General features: G+C 34.1%; 1 protein-coding gene across 8 annotated transcripts in view; it reads right to left on the reverse strand.

The window, feature by feature from the left end:
• Nucleotides 1–20554, reverse strand: part of SPATA7 (spermatogenesis associated 7) — a 62486-nt gene that overhangs the window by 9151 nt on the left and 32781 nt on the right. For all 8 annotated transcript variants that reach the window (XM_074235580.1, XM_074235579.1, XM_074235574.1 and 5 more), the window contains 3 exons: nucleotides 8087–8547; nucleotides 6009–6075; nucleotides 754–875 (listed from right to left, as the gene is read on the reverse strand). In XM_074235580.1, the coding sequence (XP_074091681.1) occupies nucleotides 754–875; nucleotides 6009–6075; nucleotides 8087–8547 (650 nt within the window). The remainder of the gene's footprint in view (nucleotides 1–753; nucleotides 876–6008; nucleotides 6076–8086; nucleotides 8548–20554) is intronic.

Consider the following 20554-nt stretch of genomic DNA (forward strand, 5'->3'; position numbering starts at 1 on the left):
CAAAGATGTGTATCTTAGGCAACTGAAAACTGGTAGACTCTAAAATGTTATAGACCAAGAGTTTATTTTATTAGAATAATAATGGAATGAGAGATAGAATGGCATAGTGAACAAGGAGCTGGCCATCAAGCCTGGGTTCAAGTCTTGCTTCTTACATACTCTGCTGATATCATCTAAGTACAAGCCTCTTTATTTCAGGGTTTTAGGTATCTCTCTATGACTATAAATTGAAGGGAAGAAGTCAATCTGCACTGGGAGATGAAATTTCCTCATCTGAGTTTCCTATATCAATGAAATCAAAGATCCAATCCCTTTCCTATCTTAATAATAGATTGTGCTAATGTTCCCCTTATTTAAGACAGTCTTTGCTCCCACAAATATTTGTTGAGCTGAATTTTTCCTTCATTAATTAATTAGGTTATATAAAATACTTCATTAATATAAAGCTATCATTCATTTATATAAAATATTTCATTTATATAAAGCTAAGGATTATCCAGGTGTAACCTGATGAGGATCCATCAAAGGACTGAGAGATGAAGAGGTCTGATAAGTTTTTCCAATCATTTTACTTCTGTAAAATGACCATTTTCACTAAAATAGTACATTAAAATGAAATTTTACTGTGTCAAAATGTGCTTCTAGACAAGGGAATTTATCATGACATGTGATGACAATCTTTAATTCACCTTAAAGCTTAAGAGAAGGTAAAATATGAAATTAGAATAATTGAAATTATTTTGAAAACTTTACCTTGATACTGGGTACTGAAGAGCATCATCTTTCACTTTCTCCCAGGCAAAGTTATTCTTATAATTCTGGGAAGGAATAATTTTTTCCTTCATTTCATATGTTTTAAAACTGGAAGTCTTGGGCTATAATAAAAAGAATAAGTCTTTAATGTTTTAATAATTTATAATAAAAAAATCACAAAAACTCAAAGAAGACTAATAGAAATTTGCAATGGATAAAGGTTATTCAAAATACCATCTTCCAACAAATTAAGATGGATGTCAATTATTAATTTAATCAGACTGATGTTTTTTTCTTATTATACAATCTTAATGAAAGCTCAGCTAAGATTTTAAATAATATTAAGAAAAGGTCTCAAACAGGCAGAGAATCAGATTTGAACTTGAAAGGATTTCTTTGTTCCCTAAACCCAGAAAAACTTTGGGGACCAGGCCAGGTCAGTTAAAAGAATAGTTCTTCTTTTGAAATGAGAGTATAGAAATCATTTACATAACCATTATGGCAATTCAATTATATTAGGGCTTTCTATTAGATATCACTGAAAGAAACTGGCCCTCTTGCCTTCACTATTTTTAGGCAAATACCAGACGAAATGAAGACATGACACAGCTAATCCTCTTAGGCTACCAAGTGAGTAGAAGGGAGTAGTTGGATGTCTAAATTCATTGTCCAATTCTAAATTCATTTAATGAGTTGATCAATTTTCTTAAGTTTGAATTTAAAATAGCAGGCAATAAGGAAAATAAAGATAGGAAAAAATGGAAAATTCATAGTGGTAATAAACCTGCAATAAAACATAAAATATACATAATATGGCAAACACTCAGGACCTGTCAAACTTGATGACTACTACACATTTTGGGGGATCTGTGTGAGCATTATTTATATTGACAAAAGAAATTAGAGAGCATTGCTAAAGATAATGGAATTCTATATTAGAAATTGAGGGTGTTACTCATTTCTAAAATATACAGAGACCCGAGTCAAATTTTCAAAAAAACAAGCCATTCCCCAATTGACAAATGGTCAAAGGATATACAAAGACAATTTACAGATGAGGAAATCAAAGCAATCCATAGTCATATGAAATATTGGTCTAAATCACTAATTATTAGAAAAATGAAAATTAAAACATCTCTGAAATACCACCTCACACCTCTCAGACTGGCCAATATGACCAGAGAGGACAATGATCAATGTTGGAAGGTATGTGGGAAATCTGGGACACTAATACATTGCTGGTGTAGCTGTGAATTCAATACAACCTTTCTGGAGAGCAATTTGGAATTATGCCCAAAGGGCAACAAAAATGTGCATAACCTTTGATTCAGCAATACCACTACTGGGTCTATACTCTGAAGAGATTATGAAAAAAGGTGAAAACATCACTTGTACAAAAATATTCATAGCATCCCTGTTTGCAGTGGCAAAGAATTGGAAATTAAATGAATGTCCTTCAACTGGGGAATGGATTAACAAACTGTGGTCATGGAACACTGTTGTTCTATTAGAAACCAGGAAGGATGGAAATTCAGGGAGGCCTAGAAGGATTTGCATGAATTGAGATGAATAGAACCAGAAAAGCACTATACATCCTAACAGCAACATGGGGGTGATGATCAACCTTCATGGACTTGCTAATTTCCTTCAGTGCAACAATCAGGCACAATTTTGGGATATCTGCGATGGAGAATACCATCTGTATCCAGTGAAAGAATTGTGGAGTTTGAACAAAGACCAAAGACTATTACCTTCAATTTAGGAAAAAACACCCTGTTATCTTATTATATAAATTTGCTATCTCTTATACTTTATTTTTCTTCCTTAAGGATATGATTTCTCTCTCATCACATTCAGCTGAGATCAATGTATACCATGGAAACAATGTAAAGACTAACAGAATGCCTTCTGTGGGGGATGGGGGAAGTGAAGAAAGAATGGGGGAAAATTATAAAACTCAAAATAAATAAAATCTTTCTAAAAAAAAGAAATTGAGGGTGTTAAGGATATAGATGTTTTCTCCCTGCAAAATCTGGGTGCAATATACTCCTTTACTTTCCTAGGTAATCTTTTCTCTCCACTCACATGACCATTATAGCTGCAAACAGGATACTCTTGAAGCACAGGCTATATATGACATTTCCTTTTGCTTTTCTTTCTTATCACTACCTTCTGAAATCTCAAGCTGTTAGTATTCTCTCTAAAAATAAATTTGCATTTACCCGGTATTAAAAATTTATATATTGAGCTTTGTACACATTGTTTTCCCCTTTTATAATATAAGCTCCTTAAGGGCAGGGGCTTCTAGAATATAGAAAGCAGCAAAAACCTAATAAATATTTGTTCAAGTTAAATTGAAAGGCAGACAAAGGGCAACCAAACTATGCATATCTTTGATCCAGCAATACCAACAGATCTATAACCCAAACAGCTCATAAAAAAAGGGAAAGGCTCACATGTGCAAAAATATTTATAGCAGTCTTTTTTGTGGTGGAAAAATATTGGAAATTGAGGGGATGCCCATAAATTGGGGAATGACTAAACAAGCTGTGGTATATTAATATAATAGAATACTACTATACAGTAAGAAATAATGAGCAGGAAGAATTCAGAAAAACTTGGAAAGACTTGTACAAATGGCTGCAAAGTGAAATGAAAAGTACTAGGAAACCACAGTATACAGTTATCAGCAACACTGTGGGATAATTAACTAAGAATAACCCAATAAAGGACTCACAATGTAAAATGTTATTCCCATCCAGATAAAGAATTGATGCATGTTGAATTCAAATCAAAGCATATTTTAAAAAAATATTATTTTATTTTGTTTTTTTGCAAGGTATTGGGGTTAAGTGACTTGCTCAGGGTCACACAGGTAATTATTTAGCGTCTGATGCTGCATTTGAACTTAGGGCCTCCTGGCTCCAGGGTCTGTTATGTCACCTAGCTGTTCCAAAGCATACCTTTTCACTTTACTTTCCTTCTGGTCTATTTCTTCTTTCACAACTGTGACTAATATGGAAATATGTTTCACATAATGGCATATATATATAAATTATATCAAATTGCCTACCATGTTAAAAAGAGGGGAGGGCAAAGAGGAAGGGAGAAAAATTTGGAACTCAAAATCTTGTAAAAGTGAATGCTAAAATTAGTCTTGACATATAATTGGGAAAAATTAAATATTATTTAAAAAATTAAAAGAGTTAAAACTACAGTTAGATTCCATAGAAAGTAAGCAAAGGGGGGTGGCTAGGTGGCGCAGTGAATAGAGCACTGGCCTTGGAGTCAGGAGTACTTGGATTCAAATCCAACCTCAGACACTTAATAATTACCTAGCCGTGTGGCATTGGGCAAGCCACTTAACTCCATTGCCTTGAAAAATCTTAAAAAAAAAAGTAAGCAAAGTATAGAACAAAAGTAGAGTTGTTTAGAAATTCAGATGCCAAAATCTAATAAAGCAATAAGACCTATGGCCAAAGACACAATGCATCAGGATAAACTAGAGATCCCTCAAAGGAGGTAATTTTTCTTCAAAGGTAGCACTTAAACTTGGTGGAATTAGACTCAATAAAATAGAACTGAGTAGTGCAAGGGAAGTGTGTCTTATTCAAAAGGAAAAGGATTTGGAACTAGTTGAATGGTGAAATTCAAAGAGCAGATAATGATGCAACTGTCAACTTAGAAAGAGGCAGCTCTAGAGGAGTGCTTTCATTCTCAAGGACGTAACCCTGGCTCTGTGATATTTAAATTTTTATCAATAATTTGGAAAACATTTATCAATTTTAGCTAATATACTGGATGATCAAATCAGGTTCCAAACTAAATCCAAAAACTTTGAAGTCTTGCCTGGATCTAGTAGGATGAAACAGGGAAGTAAATGTAATCATACTTGGGTAAAAATAAATAATTTCATTAAATAGAGCATGGGGAAAATATGGATAGATTAGTTTCTGTGAAAATGATTGGAAATTTTTGTTGATCTTCAGCTCAATATGAATCAACAACCTATATGCCAAATGAGAAAAAATACTAATTCAACCTTAGGCTGTATTAAAAGAAGGACAATATCCAAATAATACAGGTGGACAGTCTTGTTCTAATATTTCCTGATGAGATCACATCTCCAGTTTGGTTTGGTTCTAGGTACCACACTTTAGGAAGGCATTGAAAAATTATCAAATTTGCTAAAGAGGAGTGTAATGTAATGCCATATAAGGATCAAGTGAAGGAACTGATGATGTTCAACATGAATTAAAAAACTTAAGAGGTAATCTAGTGTTTTCAAGTATCTGAAGGGATGTATAATAGAACAGGGATTAGATTTGGCCAGAGTTAAAAATTAGGAAGATTGGATGGAAGTGGAGAAAGGTAGATTTCAGCTATCCAAAACTGGACTAGGCTGCTGTGAAGTTGTGGATTCTTGCTACCTAAAGGTCTTCTAGCAAAGACTGAATGATCCCTTGTTGGAGGTATTGGAGAAGGGATTCTCCTTCAGATATGGTTTAGGATAAAGAGTTCCTTCCAATTCAGATTCTGTGATAAAAGCAATGAAGATATGAAATGGTTTAAGGGCAAAATTCTTAGCTACTCTATAAACTTAATTCTACTTGGTTTCTTTGCAAACATAATTTTAAACACTGATATCAATAAAATGTAATACATGACAAATATTCCATAACCACAAATCAGAAAAAAGTTTTTAAATGATTAGCCTTAATTTACTTATCATCTGAACTTTGCAGTATTCATTGGCTAGTCACAGGAACATCTATTTGCAAATAGTTCAGTATTCCTCTTGTGCTTTAGAATCCTTAGTTTCCTTCAAGTATTTTTTTTTTTTTAGGTTTTTTCAAGGCAAATGGGGTTAAGTGGCTTGCCCATGGCCACACAGCTAGGTAATTATTAAGTGTCTGAGACCGGATTTGAACCCAGGTACTTCTGACTCCAGGGCCGGTGCTTTATCCACTGCACCACCTATCCGCCCCTAAATAGTTCAGTATTTTGGCCATAACATGCACTCTTAGGCATCACTTTGTTAATACTTGAGAGAATTTGTGATTTCCAAAATAGGTGATTCCTCCATTACTGCAAACTGGATTCATAAGTATTGGTACATGTATTACAATCTTCAAGGTTCTACTAAAAAAGTACAGATTATAAACTGCTCTACATTTTCAAGTTTCTATTTTACCAAGTTCCTGCAATGTGTCTAAAACTAAAATATAAGACTAAAAAGATCTTTTTTTACTTACCTCATTCAGGATAACATCTTCTGAAAGTATATTGTTCAACTCAGATGACACAAAATGAGATTTAAAACTGCAACATTTCAAAGGATAAATTTGTTAGAAGTGTCAAAAAGTAGAAATTATGAGACAAAATTTTGTAGCAATAGTACATGTAAGTATAAAGATATGAATGACAGTACATTTAAATGAAATATTATTTGGGAATAATAGCTAGTCTGAGGTTTAAATAAATCCCTGGTCAGATTGATTCAGATTTCACTTCTCATGACTATCACTGCTGACAGATGAATTTAAGATTTTTAATCTGAGCATTTTTGCTTTATCTGTTTCTGAATCTCAATATTACTGAAAATCAAAAACTCCAGAAAAGACATAGTTAGAATTTTTCTTTTCCTTTCTCCAGCTTCTCATAAGATTAATAAGACTGGCACACTAGTTAGTGAATATTGTTGAAAGCATTATACAAATGGAAGATATCTTTATCCTCCTAGACTCATCCTGACATGAAATCCATAATTCATTTATTTTATGTGAATGATATTTCTATACATTTAAAATAGAATTTTCATGTAAATTTATTTGTACTACATAAGATGACCACTGAATAGAAAGGTTAAAAAATTTCTAAATTTCTTTTAATTAAAAAAGAAACCCCCCAAAACCTCGATTACAAGTAAACTTAGCAGAAGAAAATTCAGCATGGTATAGGAAAAAGAGCACTAGTTTTGTAGAAAGAATCTGTGATCCAATCCTGCTTGTCACTTCTTTCTTTTTTTTTTTGTTTTTTTGTTTTAGATTTTGCAAGGCATTGGGGTTAAGTGGCTTGCCCAAGGCCACAAGGCTAGGTAACCATTAAGTGTCTGAGGTTGGATTTGAACCCAGGTACTCCTGACTCCAAGGCCAATGCTCTATCCACTGTACCACTTAGTCACCCCCTTGTCACTTCTTTCATGTGCGATCCTGTGCAAGTCACTTAAGCTCTATGTTTCTGTAAAAATGATAGGGTTGGACTTGATTGCCTATGGGGTCCTTTTAGTTCTAAATTTATGCTATGTTTCTTTTTTGAATTCAACAACAGTTTTCTTACAAATCCCTTATCAAAACAATCTCACTTTCTTAAACATAAAATGCATGATATGTAGTTATAATTAGGACAGTAACAATTCTACTCTCTGTAACAGAATAAGGGGTACCACTCTATTTGATGATAATAGAATTGTAAGAAAACACAGAAAGAATTATATTTCTTCATTGTATAAACTCAAAGTATTGTACTTAAGAGTTGGATGGGACCCTTTTTGAGGTCATGTTATTTTAAACTCACATTTTACATATAAGTAAATAGAAGTACAAAGGATGAGTGAGTTGACCCAAAGTCCTCCATTGGTAACTGGCAGAACAAGGATTTGAATTCAAGTCTTATACTTCTTGTTCCAGGTCTCTTTTCAATATCCTTTACTAACTCTAGAATATTCAAAAGGACTTCTGGAGAAGTACACAACTGTCTTAAATAACAAGATTATCATTTAGGAAATCAATGTCACAATTTAGGTCACTGATCATCCAATGTAGCTTGAAGGGTTTTTTCCCCCTATGTAGCAAGAATTTGCTGGAATAAGTGAGATTTGTAGAGAGAAATTTAAGTATTCATCAAATGACTAATCATGGAAGGATAGAAAATATTATCTAGGGTTCTCTTTAAATTTTAATCATCCCATCTTACTGCTCTCACAACTAATGAATTAATAGGACAACAGAAAATGTCTTGGAAAAAAATACATAAAAATTTTCGATGCATGAATTTTTGTTACATCTAGTTAGACCTGAAATAATGGTCTAAACAATTAATGTTTATAAAGGATGTGATGTAGTTACTAGTCAACTGGTTATAAACACTTCTCATTTAGTCAAACACTAATTAGATTTCAATGATGCATATACAAGTTCTAATATCATCCCCACCCAAACCAAGACTACTTAGACACTTATGCTATTAAAAATGCCCAGTCTAAAAAAAATTAAAATATCATCATCTTTATTTAGCCTAAGCTAAATAAATTACTACTACGCATGTTTAATACCTGCTTAAATCAGTCTGGGTTTCTGCCTCAATCAATTGATCCTGAGAATTCTTTTTTCTTTTAGCTGGTGTATAATATCGATATTGAGAAAGGAAAGACTTTGCTTCTGTTTTTAAAGTGCGAGGAGTGAATGGCAGGTGCTTGTTAGTAAAGAGTGCAGAATGCTTTTCTAGAAGATCTCCACTAGGTGCTTTTGAAGTAAATAACTGAAACCTCCGTGGATTTTTGATATTCTTACCACCACCCCTAGAGGTATTATATACGGGTGCAGAGAATTGTCTTCGGGGACTTGATCCACTTGGAGCACTAAAAGTCCTTTGAGTTTCATTTCTGAAAGTTTTATCAAGACTAGAAAAATCTGAAAATTGTCTGTCTGATGCTTGTCTCAATAATTTTGAAAAAGCTGAAAAACCAATTTCTTCCTCAGTTTCTTCATCCTTGTCTTGTGATTCCTCTGAAAGCTAAAAACAAAAAGTTTTCAGAAAATGCAATTGTAATCACAAAAATATATTGTCATCACTTACTCTAAGGTGCCTGGCTAAAATTATATCTCCAGATACTTCAATTTGTTGTTCAAATTGCAGACAGTCATTTGTAAGTTTGTTGGAGGCTTTGATTTCACCACAATGTGGGATGTGAGATACCATGTTATGAACTTGAGTCCAGTGGAATTATAAACATACCTAGAGTAAACAGTGGAAAATATTCTTGTTCTAGTACAATTTCATTAATTTGTTCACTTCCTCCACCAGTATATATAACAATACCTATAAGGTCATAGAAAATGATTTTCATGAGTTGCTATAGCTAAAAAAATTCATTACCTGTTGGCCAGAATTCTAGAGTTGAGTCTCTCCAAACTTTGCTAGGGTGGACTTCAACCAACAGACAAGTAACTTTGGAATCTAATTCAAATTTAGATGAGGATGCTGAGATTGTGACTTGTCCAAAGTCACATAGGTAGTGAGTGACAGAGCTAAGATTTGAATCCAGGATCTCTGACTTCAAAGCCAATACTCCTGCTATTGCACCATGATTGCCTTTATTCCCTTTGTGTAATTTGTGAAGGAGATATCAGTTTATGTTCTCTTTATAGGCTTTGGAAATTCATGAACACAGGATGATAAGCAACTGGAGTTAGGACATCATTAGACAAAGATTGATATTATGAAATCTAAATGTATTTATTACTGGTTCTATTGAAAATAAACCCTATGCCATCAATTATAAAGTTCTGAATTATAGTAACAATTCTAATCATGAGTCCAGAGTCAAAGAATCTAGCTGAAGGAAATGTTAAATAAAATCATGCTTTCCTGTATAACAATCTGGAATACATTCACTAAATTATTAGGATCATTATTGGGATCTAAGATGTACTATATCATTACTTATCATTATAGAGAGCCAGCTAGCCAAAGTACAGAATATCTCTGAAAATAGGTTACATAGTCTAAAAGGAAATATAATTTGAAAAGAAAAAATATAAAAGTATATATCTAAAAAAAACCCCCATCAAACCAATTGTTGGGATTATTCAAGTGGTAGGTAGAGGGTTGGATAAAGCAAGTGTGGCTTACATTTGAATAAATATGGTACATAAATTGTGTTTGTGTGATTATTTTAGCAAGATAAAATGTCACATAAGGTTTAGGGCTGATCTTTAAGACACCTCTCTTTTTTATTAACATTTTGTTTTCCAATTTTAAACAATAGTAGTATCTACCTATCATTTTTTATAAGGTTTTGAATTTTACAATTCTCCCCCTTCCCCCCCCCACAGAAGGTTGTCTGATAGTCTTTACATTGTTTCCATACTATACATTGATCGAAACTGAATGTGTTATAAGAGTAAACATAACCCCCCACCTCTCCCCAAGATAAAAAAACTTCAAGAATAGAGAGAGAAAAAAAAATGTACTTCAGTCTGTGTTCAGATTCCAATGGCTCTGTCTCTGGGGTGAATTGCTTTCTTTATCATAAATCCACCAGAGAAGTTGCTTCAATATTTTCCCACAGTTGCTATTAATAGCTGTATTTTCCTCCACTGCATTCCTCCCCACTCTTTTATTCTATTCTCTCTCTTTCATTCTGGTCCTGTCCAAAAGTGTGTTATATCTGAGTACCCTCTCCCTTGAAATTCCCTCTCTTCTATCACCTATTCCCCCCATTCCCCCTTATCTCATCCCTTTCCTCTCATTTTTCTCTAGGGTAAGATAGATTTCCTCACCCTATTAACTGTAAGTGTGTATGCTGTTTCCTCTCTGAGCCATTTCTGATGAGAATGAAGGCTTACTCATACCGCCTTGCCTTCCCCCTTTTCACTACATTGAGAAAAGCTTTTTCTTGACTCTTAGGTGAAATTTCTTAGCTCCTTCTCCCTCTCCTTTCCCTTCCCCCAGTACTTTCCTTTAATCACACAATGATTTCATCTTTTTACTATATTATACCATTATATTCTGCTCCTTCCTATGTCCTGTCTATTTATGCTCCTTCTAACAGCTCTTATAAATGAGAAAGTTCATGAGTTATATCTTCTTCCCAAACAGGAATACAAACAGTTCAATCATTAAAATCCTCATAGTTAGTCCCTCTCTTCCACACCCCCACACCCCCCATGGTTCACCAGAGCTTTGTAATTGGAGACCAAACTTTCTGTTCAGCTCTGGCTGTTTCAATAGGAAAGTTTAAAAGTCCCCTGTTTCACTGAAAGTCCATTTTGTCCCCTGAAAGAGGATGTTCAGTTTTGCTGGGTAGTTGATGCTTGGTTGTAAACCACGATCTTTTGCTTTCTGGAACATCATATTCCAATCCCTACAAGCCCTTAATGTAGATGCTGCCAGATCCTGTGTAATCCTGACTATTGAGCCTCGGTATTTGAATTGTTTCTGTCAGCTTTTAGAATTTTCTCTTTGATTTGGGAGTTTTGGAATTTGGCTATAATATTCCTGCAAGTTGTTCTTTTGGGATATCTTTCAGGAGGTGACTGATGAATTCTCTCAATTTCTATTTTACCTTCTGCTTCTTGGATCTCCAGGGCAATTTTGCTGTATTATTTCTTGAAAAATGAACTCCTCCTGATCATGGATTTCAGATAGTCCAATAATTTTTAAATTATTTGTCCTGGATCTGTTTTCAAGGTTGGTTGTTTTTCCAATGAGATATTGTACATTTTCTTCTAATTTTTGGCTTTTTTTGTAAAAGTTTTATTTCTTCCTGATTTCTTGCAAAGTCATCAGCTTCCTTTAGTTCCATTCTGTATTTTAAGGAGTTATTTTTCTTCAGAGAGCTTTTATTTCTCCTTTTCCAGCTGGCCAATTCTGCTTTTTAAGGCATTATTCTCATTTACCTTTTGTTTTGCTTTTTCCATTAGGCCTAAACTGATTTTTAACATATTTTCTTCAGTATTTTTTTGTATATCTTTCACTATGCTGTTGATTTGGTTTTCATGATTTTTCTGCATCGCTTTCATTTCTCCTCCCAATTTTTCCTCCATCTCCCTTAATTGCTTTTCAAAGTCTTTCTTGAGCTCATCCATAGTTTGAACCCATTTTCTTTTTCTCTTGGAGGTTTTGGATATAAAACCTTGGATTTTGTCATCATCTGAGTATGTGTTTTGATCTTCCATGGGACTAAAGTAATTCTCTATGGTCAGATTCTTTTTCTGTTGTTTACTCATTTCCTCAGCCCAAGACAGCACTTCCAAGGCTTTGGGTCTTTTTTTGGTGGGGGAGGGAGAACCCACTGGGACCTTTATTCCTCCAAGGTCTTAATGCTCTCTAACCTGTGCTTTGACATGTAGATGGCCCCCTTACTTCCCTCTGCCCTGGGGCTATAAGGAGGGATCCAGCTTGGTTACTTAATATGGAAGCCCAAACTGCAACATATGCGTGTAGGCTAGCAGCAGAGTCCTACCTGGAGGGAGAGCAGAGAAATCTCTGTAGACTTCCCTGTCTCTGGGGTGCAGGCTGCGTTCTCTAGATTCGCACTGTAGATTCTGTGGCCGGTGCTCCTTACTCCACACTCATTTTGGTGTAGCACAGTTCTCTCACTGCTCCTTCAAGCTGTTGCTGGTGATCTCTGGGCTGGGCCACGCTGTGGTTGCAGCTTTTTTCCAACCCCCTGTCCTGGTGAAACACACTTTTCCCATGGAACCTCTAAGTTATATTTGACTGGGAAAATGTATCACTCAGTCTTTTTGTGGGTTCTGCCCCTCTAAATTTTGGCTGGTCATAATTTGTTGGCTTTTGGAGTTTGTGGAGAGGAAGGGGTTCCAAGGAAATGCTGCCTTCATGCTGCCATCTTGGCTCCACCCGCAAGACACTTCTCTATGTACTCCCAAAAACCAAGCCTGAAACTATGGGCACCTAATGACCATCAGTTTCATCAGGGGCTGGTCAACCTTCTCAGAATAAGAATTTGATATGCCTAGAACAGTAATGGCATACATTGCAACCACTCAAATACTTGAATTACTTATGTATCATACCAAATTCGGAATCACAAAATTCAAATGATCAGAAATCCAAATATTGGTTACCAATATTTGACTAGCTCATAATACATTAAATTGTTTTTAGTTATATAGTTCTAAAAAAGATACTTTAAAAATAATAGTATAGAATAGAAAACATATAATATATATTCTATTAAATACTATATAATATGTATTATAATAATGAATTTTATTCTTAATATTGATAAAAATTATAAATTTCTTTTTGGAAACAAAAATAACAATATGGCCCTCTAGTGACACTTCTTATGTCCCACTCTTTGGAAAAGGATTGCCATCAGTTTTCCTTGAATTCCTTGGGGGAGGGATTAAAGCCCTGGCTATCCCATCAATCTTCCCTGATTTGTTGCCACAACTTGTGATAAAAAAAAACCCACTCTAGAGAATAAATATATGGTTCAAAAGGGAAGTCCATCAACTGTTGAAGAAGTCAGTTGATAGGCATCTATTATGCACTTACTGTGAAAGAGGACCTACCAAGACTCAATCATAAGTAGTTCATCATTTTGAGGGAGTTTTGGTGATCAAATTGTTCTACAAGCAATGTTTATTCCTATTTTGGTCTCCTGAGTTTGTGAAGGTAGTTTCTTATAATGTGGCATAATTAACACTTGGAAAGTATTATAAAATTTATATTCTTTCACACTTTATAAATGAATCCCACTTTAGATTTTCTTTTGGTAGGGAATAAAATTATTAAGACGTTTATTTTAATAATTAAAGCAATACTGCACACAGAAGGAACACAAATTGTGGAATTAATTGATTGTTCTGATATTTTTTCCATTTCCGTTATATTTGGAAAATGTGTAAACGTGATATCTAAGAAAAAAAAAGGGGGGGGGGTGGCTAGGTGGCGCAGTGGATAGAGCACCGGCCCTGGAGTCAGGAGTACCTGGGTTCAAATCTGGCCTCAGACACTTCATAATTACTTAGCTGTGTGGCCTTGGGCAAGCCACTTAACCCCACTGCCTTGCAAAAACTAAAAAAAAAAAAAAAAAGTCTGTGGTTTCTCTAACTTCTCTTCCCAGGAAATAGAAAGGTAAGAACATTCTGTGCTCTCAAGCAGCATATATTCTAATGGAAAAGACATCATATAAAATATGTACATATAAAATATAAAAACAATTAGTTCAGTTTACTCCAGATTAAAATTTCTTTTTGAAAAAAAAGTTCTTTTGTGTATTTTATTATAAAACCCTCATAGCCATTTAAAAGTCTTACCTTACATTAATCTTTCATATTTTAAGCTCATTTTTTTTTTAGGTTTTTTGCAAGGCAAATGGGGTTAAGTGGCTTCCCCAAGGCCACACAGCTAGGTAATTATGAAGTGTCTGAGCCTGGATTTGAACCCAGGTACTCCTGACTCCAGGGCCGGTGCTCTATCCACTGTGCCACCTAGCCGCCCCCTTAAGCTCATTTCTTTTCTGTACCCTTCATATAGATCATGGCTGTCCAAAATGTGACCCGCATGGTGGTTTTATGTGGCCTATCTGTGGGTTAGCTAAATGTTTTAGTAAATGAAGCTGAGCTACCAGAGTTCTCACTAAAATGTCAAATCAAAATATACTGTCTAATGTTTCAATAAAACTTTTAAAAGTAAGGGTGTCCAGCCCTGATATAATGAAGAGACTGCATCTGTATTACTGAATAATCCTTTAATGCCATTTAGCAACATGTGGGACTTTCAAATTTATATTTGTAAATTATTAAAATTTTCCAGCTTTTTTTGGTTTTTTTAAACAAGGTAATGGGGTTAAGTGACTTGTCCAAGGTCACACAGCCAGGCAATTATTAAATGTTTGAGGCCAGATTTGTCGTACTCAGGTCCTCCTGACTTTAGGGCTGGTGCTCTATCTACTGCACCACCTAGCTGCCCCTAAAATTTTCCAGTCTTACTAAATGGTATCCTATGATTCAAAATCTGATACAGAAGTACTAGTATATTTATGCACTGATAGAAATAGTTAAATACATTTAAAGTTTTTATATATCCCATCATTTTCCTGTGGATAAACAGAAATGCAGGTTGCTATTGAGCAGACTTGCTATTAGAAAAATACTTAAAATCAGATTAAGATGAAAGATATTCAATTGATTATGACACAAAGAATTGGTTGTAAAAGTGTACATAACAGGAACCTTTGATAAATTACTTCTCCATTCTAAAGTTTAGACTAAAGAAAACCATATACATGCAACCTAAATTTTGGAGAACATAAGGAATGGGTTTGGAGAAGCCAAAGCTCTAATATTTTGAAAGTGAAGTCAAGTGAAAAGAGACATGACCTCTTTAGAATAAAATTTCAAAGACAGAAGCAGAAATTTTTCCAGTAAATAAGAATAAAGGTGGAGGTGGGGAGGAGGTAGAAGTAAAGAGAACAATGTGATACATATGGAACTTATTTTATAAACTTGAATTTTTAAAAGACATGTTTAAAAGATATAAACAAGGGCAAGTATAGAATGGATATAACAGAATAGACTGGTCCTATAAGAATAATATGAGGACTAAATCTTAAAAAAAGAGTTGCAGTTAGTTATGAATGTTAAGAACAATAAAAAGACTTGATTGTGGGGAATACAGATTATTTGTTTTCTTTTCCAAAGAGAAAGATCTTTTTTGATTGGGAAGTAGAGAACAAAAATGATTAGGTGGGAATAAAAACCCAGGATCAGTGACGGAGACAATCAACAAAGCTAGTTGTCCTCAGTGAGTTAATGTCTTCAGGTCCAGATGGACTACATCCTAGGGAACTGAGAAAAATTGGCAGATGTGACTGCTGAACCATTTCTGACAGACTTTGCAGAATGAGTGAAGTACTACTGGTCTACTGGACTGGGAGATGTGATTCCCCCAAGGGATGAAAACTGAAACAGTAAACAACAGACCAGATAGTTTAGTATCAATTCACAGCAAAATTCTAGAATTACTTAGGTTAGTTAGTAAATATCTTAAAAAAGTAGTCATCACAAAGACTCAGCATGGTTTCATTAAAAAAAAAACCAACTGCTTATTTTGACAACAGAACTGAGTGGTTAGAGGAATACCTGTCGACATTATATGCTTAGATTTTAGCAAAGATTCAATAGTGTCTTGCTATTCTTATTGCATAAGATGGAGAGATATGGGCTAAAACAAAAGAATATTTAGAATATGTCGACTTAATGAAGAGTTATAATCAATGTGTAATGTTACAGAGGGAAGGCTCAAAATGTCCCAGGGATCTATCTATGACTTTTGTACTTTTCAATGTTTTGGTCTTTTTTTTTAAAAATGATTAAATGATAAGCTTGTCAGATCTGCAGATGATATGATAACAAATATGACAAAGGATACAGTTCAGATCCAAAAAGGTTTTGACAAACTGGAATGACAGGAAAAATCTATCAAGATGGAAGTTTACAGGCATAAAAATAAAGTTCTATGCCTGAGTTCAAAAAGGGATTTTATCAATATCAGATAGTGGTAACAGGACTAAATAACAGTTCCTGAGGTAACTGATCTAGGTTTCAATGGATCACATAACTTAGTATGTCAACACTGTCACGAAGTTGTACAGAACCAAGAGAGTGGTTCCACTATCATCTGCCCCTTCTGGAGTACTATGCTTAGTTCTTCTAGCCTCAAGCCTCAGTTTGGAAAGTGTGTCCCAAAAAAAGGTAACTATCATGATGAGAGGCCTGGAGAACTTGGTATATGAGTTTCAGTTGAAAAAAGAGGGATGGTTAACCTAGAAAAACAAAATGCTTACCAAGGACATGATAGCAATGTTCAATTATTTAAAGGCATGCCTTGTGGAAAAGTGATTAGACTTGTTCTTCTTGACATTAGAGGGTGAATGAAACAAGGGAAGAAGTAGAAAAGAGGTAGATTTGGGATTTGACATACGGAAAAAAATTTCTATTAATTAGAGCTATTTAGAAATGGAATGAGTTCTCTATAGTGGCTTCCCTTTATGGGGAGTCTTTGAGCAGAGTTTGGATAGCCTTCCTCTTGATTCCTGTATGAGGAGCTTGGGTTTATGCTTTCCTGAGAAAACTGAAGCAATTAATTTTATTTCCTTGTCTACTTTTCTGCCCACTTTTGAATTTTCTTCATTTTCCATTTCCTGATTCCAGTCTCTTATAATGAAGTGACTCTTCTTCGCTCCAAGGTCATCCCTTCTACAGTATTTCTGATCCCTTCCTTTCTTCATTTCTCAAACCGGATTAATTCCTCTATTGTCTCTCCACTTTGTAATCTTTATCTTTTCCAATGAACTTTGTTTTCTTATGTACTACTCACCAATAATGTCTAAGTTAGGTTATATAATGTCATCTTATTTAACTTATATGCAGAGAATACCATACAAAATGCCAGGCTGGATGACTTAAATGTTGGAGTTAAGGTTGGAAGAGAATGTAAAAACTTGCTTGAAGCTTAACATTAAAAAAAAAAACAACACAACTTAAGATCATAGCAACTGGTCCCATTATTTCCTCACAAATAGAGGAAGAAAAAAAATGGAAGCAGTATCAGATTTTATATTTGTGGGCTCAAATATCACTGCAGCCATGATCAACTTAACTTTAGAACCATAGCATAATTAACTACTGAACAATTAACTTTCAGAAATGATATACAATGTCTGAATTAAAAATAATAGGGGAGCCATTCAACTATATTATTAATGGCAATATATTTTTAAACAATCTATATTGTTGCTTAATTTAAATCTACCTGTAAAGCAAAGATGATAGCTTTGGGTTTTGATACTTTATACTTTTCTCTTAAATTTTTCTTTCAACTTATTGAGATTTAGTGAAGTTGAATAACAGAGGGTTGGAATTGGAGTCAGGTGCAAGTAAATATGAAACATGCCCCCATATAGAACAGCTATATGATCTTGGGCAAGAGCACCCATCTCACAGGGCTGTGAGGATCAAATGAGATAATGTAATAGAAGTGTTTTGCAAATCTTTTAGTGTTCTTTAATTATTAGTCCTTATTCTAGAATATAATGGAAAAAGAAATAACTTAAGAGACATGAGATCTGGTTCTAGTCTTGAATTTGTCATTAAAATTATATTTCATTTAACCTGTTTGCTTAACATATCAGTTTTTTATTTGTTGAGAGATTAATAATACTTGGACTATTTATTTGATGGTGGCTTAGGGAAAACCCTAAAGTAGTGTATAAACATGCAAAATTTTCATGCTGTTTTAAACTACAAAACATATGGAGCATATACAACTATTTATATAGTATGTCCATGTTTGCAACACTTTAGTTAATGAAATACAAATCAAAGTCACATTATAAATTATGCTTATTTTTCTTAGCAGGAAGTGTTGGCATTTTTTAATACAGATTAGATTTTTGGCAGATAAAACTTCTCAAATATAAAAAGCCAAAGGACTGTGTTAATAAGTTACATAATAGTTAGCTGTAGCACCTTTTCTGAGAAAAAATTTTTTAAAATTATTCTGGTTTTCACTAATACCAATAAAGAAGTTCCATATACAAAAAAGATATGCAAAAATGCAAATTTCTAATAGTACATTTTGTGTTTTTTTAAATAAAAGCATGTAATGAATTTAGCATATTATTTTCAAAAGGATCCTCTGTGATTTGTTTTTTTAAAAAACCCTTCAATTATCTTTTAAATATTTTTCTTTTTTCTTTTATTTGGCAATATTGTCTCTTCTTTCCTGCTTCACCCTTCCCCAGCAAATCCTCACATTTTCAGTATATCACCACCTGAATGTCTAACAAAAATAGCAAATGATGTATTTCCAAAAATGAGTTCATTATATTGCCTAATAAACTATCTTTTCTTTCTAATGTCACTATTTTTGTTTATAGAGCTATCATTTACCCAGATGCCTACATTCCTAACTTTGGTGTTATCTTTGACACTTTTCTCTGCATTGTATTCAATCATTTGCTAGGTCCTCTTAATTTAGACTTAATAACATCCCTTAAATTCATCCCTTTTTCTCTATTCCTACTGCTATCTTAGGACCTCATTATTACCTATTTAGAATTCTCTAATAACTTTCTTACAAGGCTTTTCTACCTTAGTTTATTTTTTTTTATTCCCTCATTTCATTTCATTTTATTAATTCATTCATTTATTTATTTTAGTTTTTGCAAGGCAATGGGGTTAAGTGGTTTGCCCAAGGCCACACAGCTAGGTAATTATTAAATATCTGAGGCCAGATTTGAACTCAGGTACTCCTGACTCCAAGGCCGGTGCTCTATCCACTGCACCACCTAGCTGCCCCCTTATTTTATTTTTTAAAAGATTTTATTTATTTTGAATTTACAATGTTTCCCCTAATCTTACTTCCCTTCCCCCACCCCCACACAGAAGGCAGTTTGTTAAGTCTTTACATTGCTTCCATGGTATGCATTGATCTAAGCTGAAATCTGATGAGAGAGGAATCATATTCTTAAGGAAGAAACAAAGTATGAGATATAGCAGAATTACACAATAAGATAACATTTTTCTTTTAAATTAAAGGTAATAGTTTGTGGTCTTTGTTCATACTCCACGATTCTTTCTTAGGACATACCCAGCACAGTATATGACATTGTAGTTTTTTATTTCTTTAAAGCAGAACTAAAACAGAGAGCTAAGAATGAGACCCTGAGTGAAGTGGATTAACAGTCAAGCACAAAATTATGAATTAGAGAGTAGATATAGAATTATTGGAAGGAACCTGAGAGGTTCAATCATTTGAAAAATATACCTTCATAAGATTGTCACTTTAGCTCCTTCCTCTACATATCTATATCTTTTCTTTGACTGATACCACTTAGGTTCAGGCCCTCAAAACCTTATGCCTGGACTACTGTAATGGTTTACTAGTTGGTCTGCCTGTCTCGAAATTCTCCTCACTCAAGTTCTATACCTGTCAAAGTGATTTATCTTAAGTACAAGTGAGGATCAAGTAGAAAATCTTTTTTTTTCTGTTAACACTACATGCTCTCTTTCTCATATTCCTCTGAAAAATAAACCTTCTTTTGTCATAATTAAGTCTAATTAAGCAAAACAAATTCACACATGAAAATAGTATCTGAAAATTCATGCTTCATTCTGAGAGTTCATTAACTCAGCTAAGAGGTGGGAAGCATGTTTCATCATTAGTCGTCTGGAAGCATAACTGGCCACTATACTGAACCAGTATCAAGTCTTTCAAAATGTTTTTACATTATTGTAATCATTGCACATTATCCTGTTTCTGCTCACTTTACTTCAATTCATAATCTTCCCAGATTTCCCTGAATCCATTCCTTTCCTCATTTCTATGTTCCAAGAATATTCCATTTTATTCATATGCCATAATTTATTCAACCATACACTAAATAATGGGCATCCACTCTGCTGCTGTAAGAATTCTTGTAAATTTGGTTTGCTCTTCTCCCTGCCTTTGACATTTTGGGGGTATCTTATGCCTCACGTAAGTTATACCTGGATCACGAATTGTTTAATGACATTTTGGTAAAGTTTCAATGTAATGTTATTATTTCATTATCTATTGGTCATTAAACATTACCTGGTTTTCTTGCTATCCTTTTTTCTTTTTAGGTTTTTGCAAGGCAATGGGGTTAAATGGCTTGCTCAAGGTCACACAGCTAGGTAATTATTAAATGTCTGAGGCTGGATTTGAACTCAGGTACTCCTGATTCCAGGGCCGTTGCTCCATCCACTGTGCCACCTAGCCACCCCACTTGCTGTCCTTTTTAATGATATCATTTTTACTGTTGCCTTGTGAGAGATCATAATTGCTGCTAAAGGTTTCTGAATTAATCTGTGGCATGATAAATTCTACTTCAACCCCTAATTTTAACCCTGTGTAAATGTTTCAAGCTTAAATCTTATAAACAACCTATTGTTGGATTCTGTTTTAAAGCACTGCTATCCTTTTGCATTTTATTGGTGAGTTCATCCCATTCTTATTC

This window comes from Macrotis lagotis, chromosome 4 (genome assembly GCF_037893015.1).
Source record: "Macrotis lagotis isolate mMagLag1 chromosome 4, bilby.v1.9.chrom.fasta, whole genome shotgun sequence".
In the NCBI taxonomy this organism is placed as follows: domain Eukaryota; kingdom Metazoa; phylum Chordata; class Mammalia; order Peramelemorphia; family Peramelidae; genus Macrotis; species Macrotis lagotis.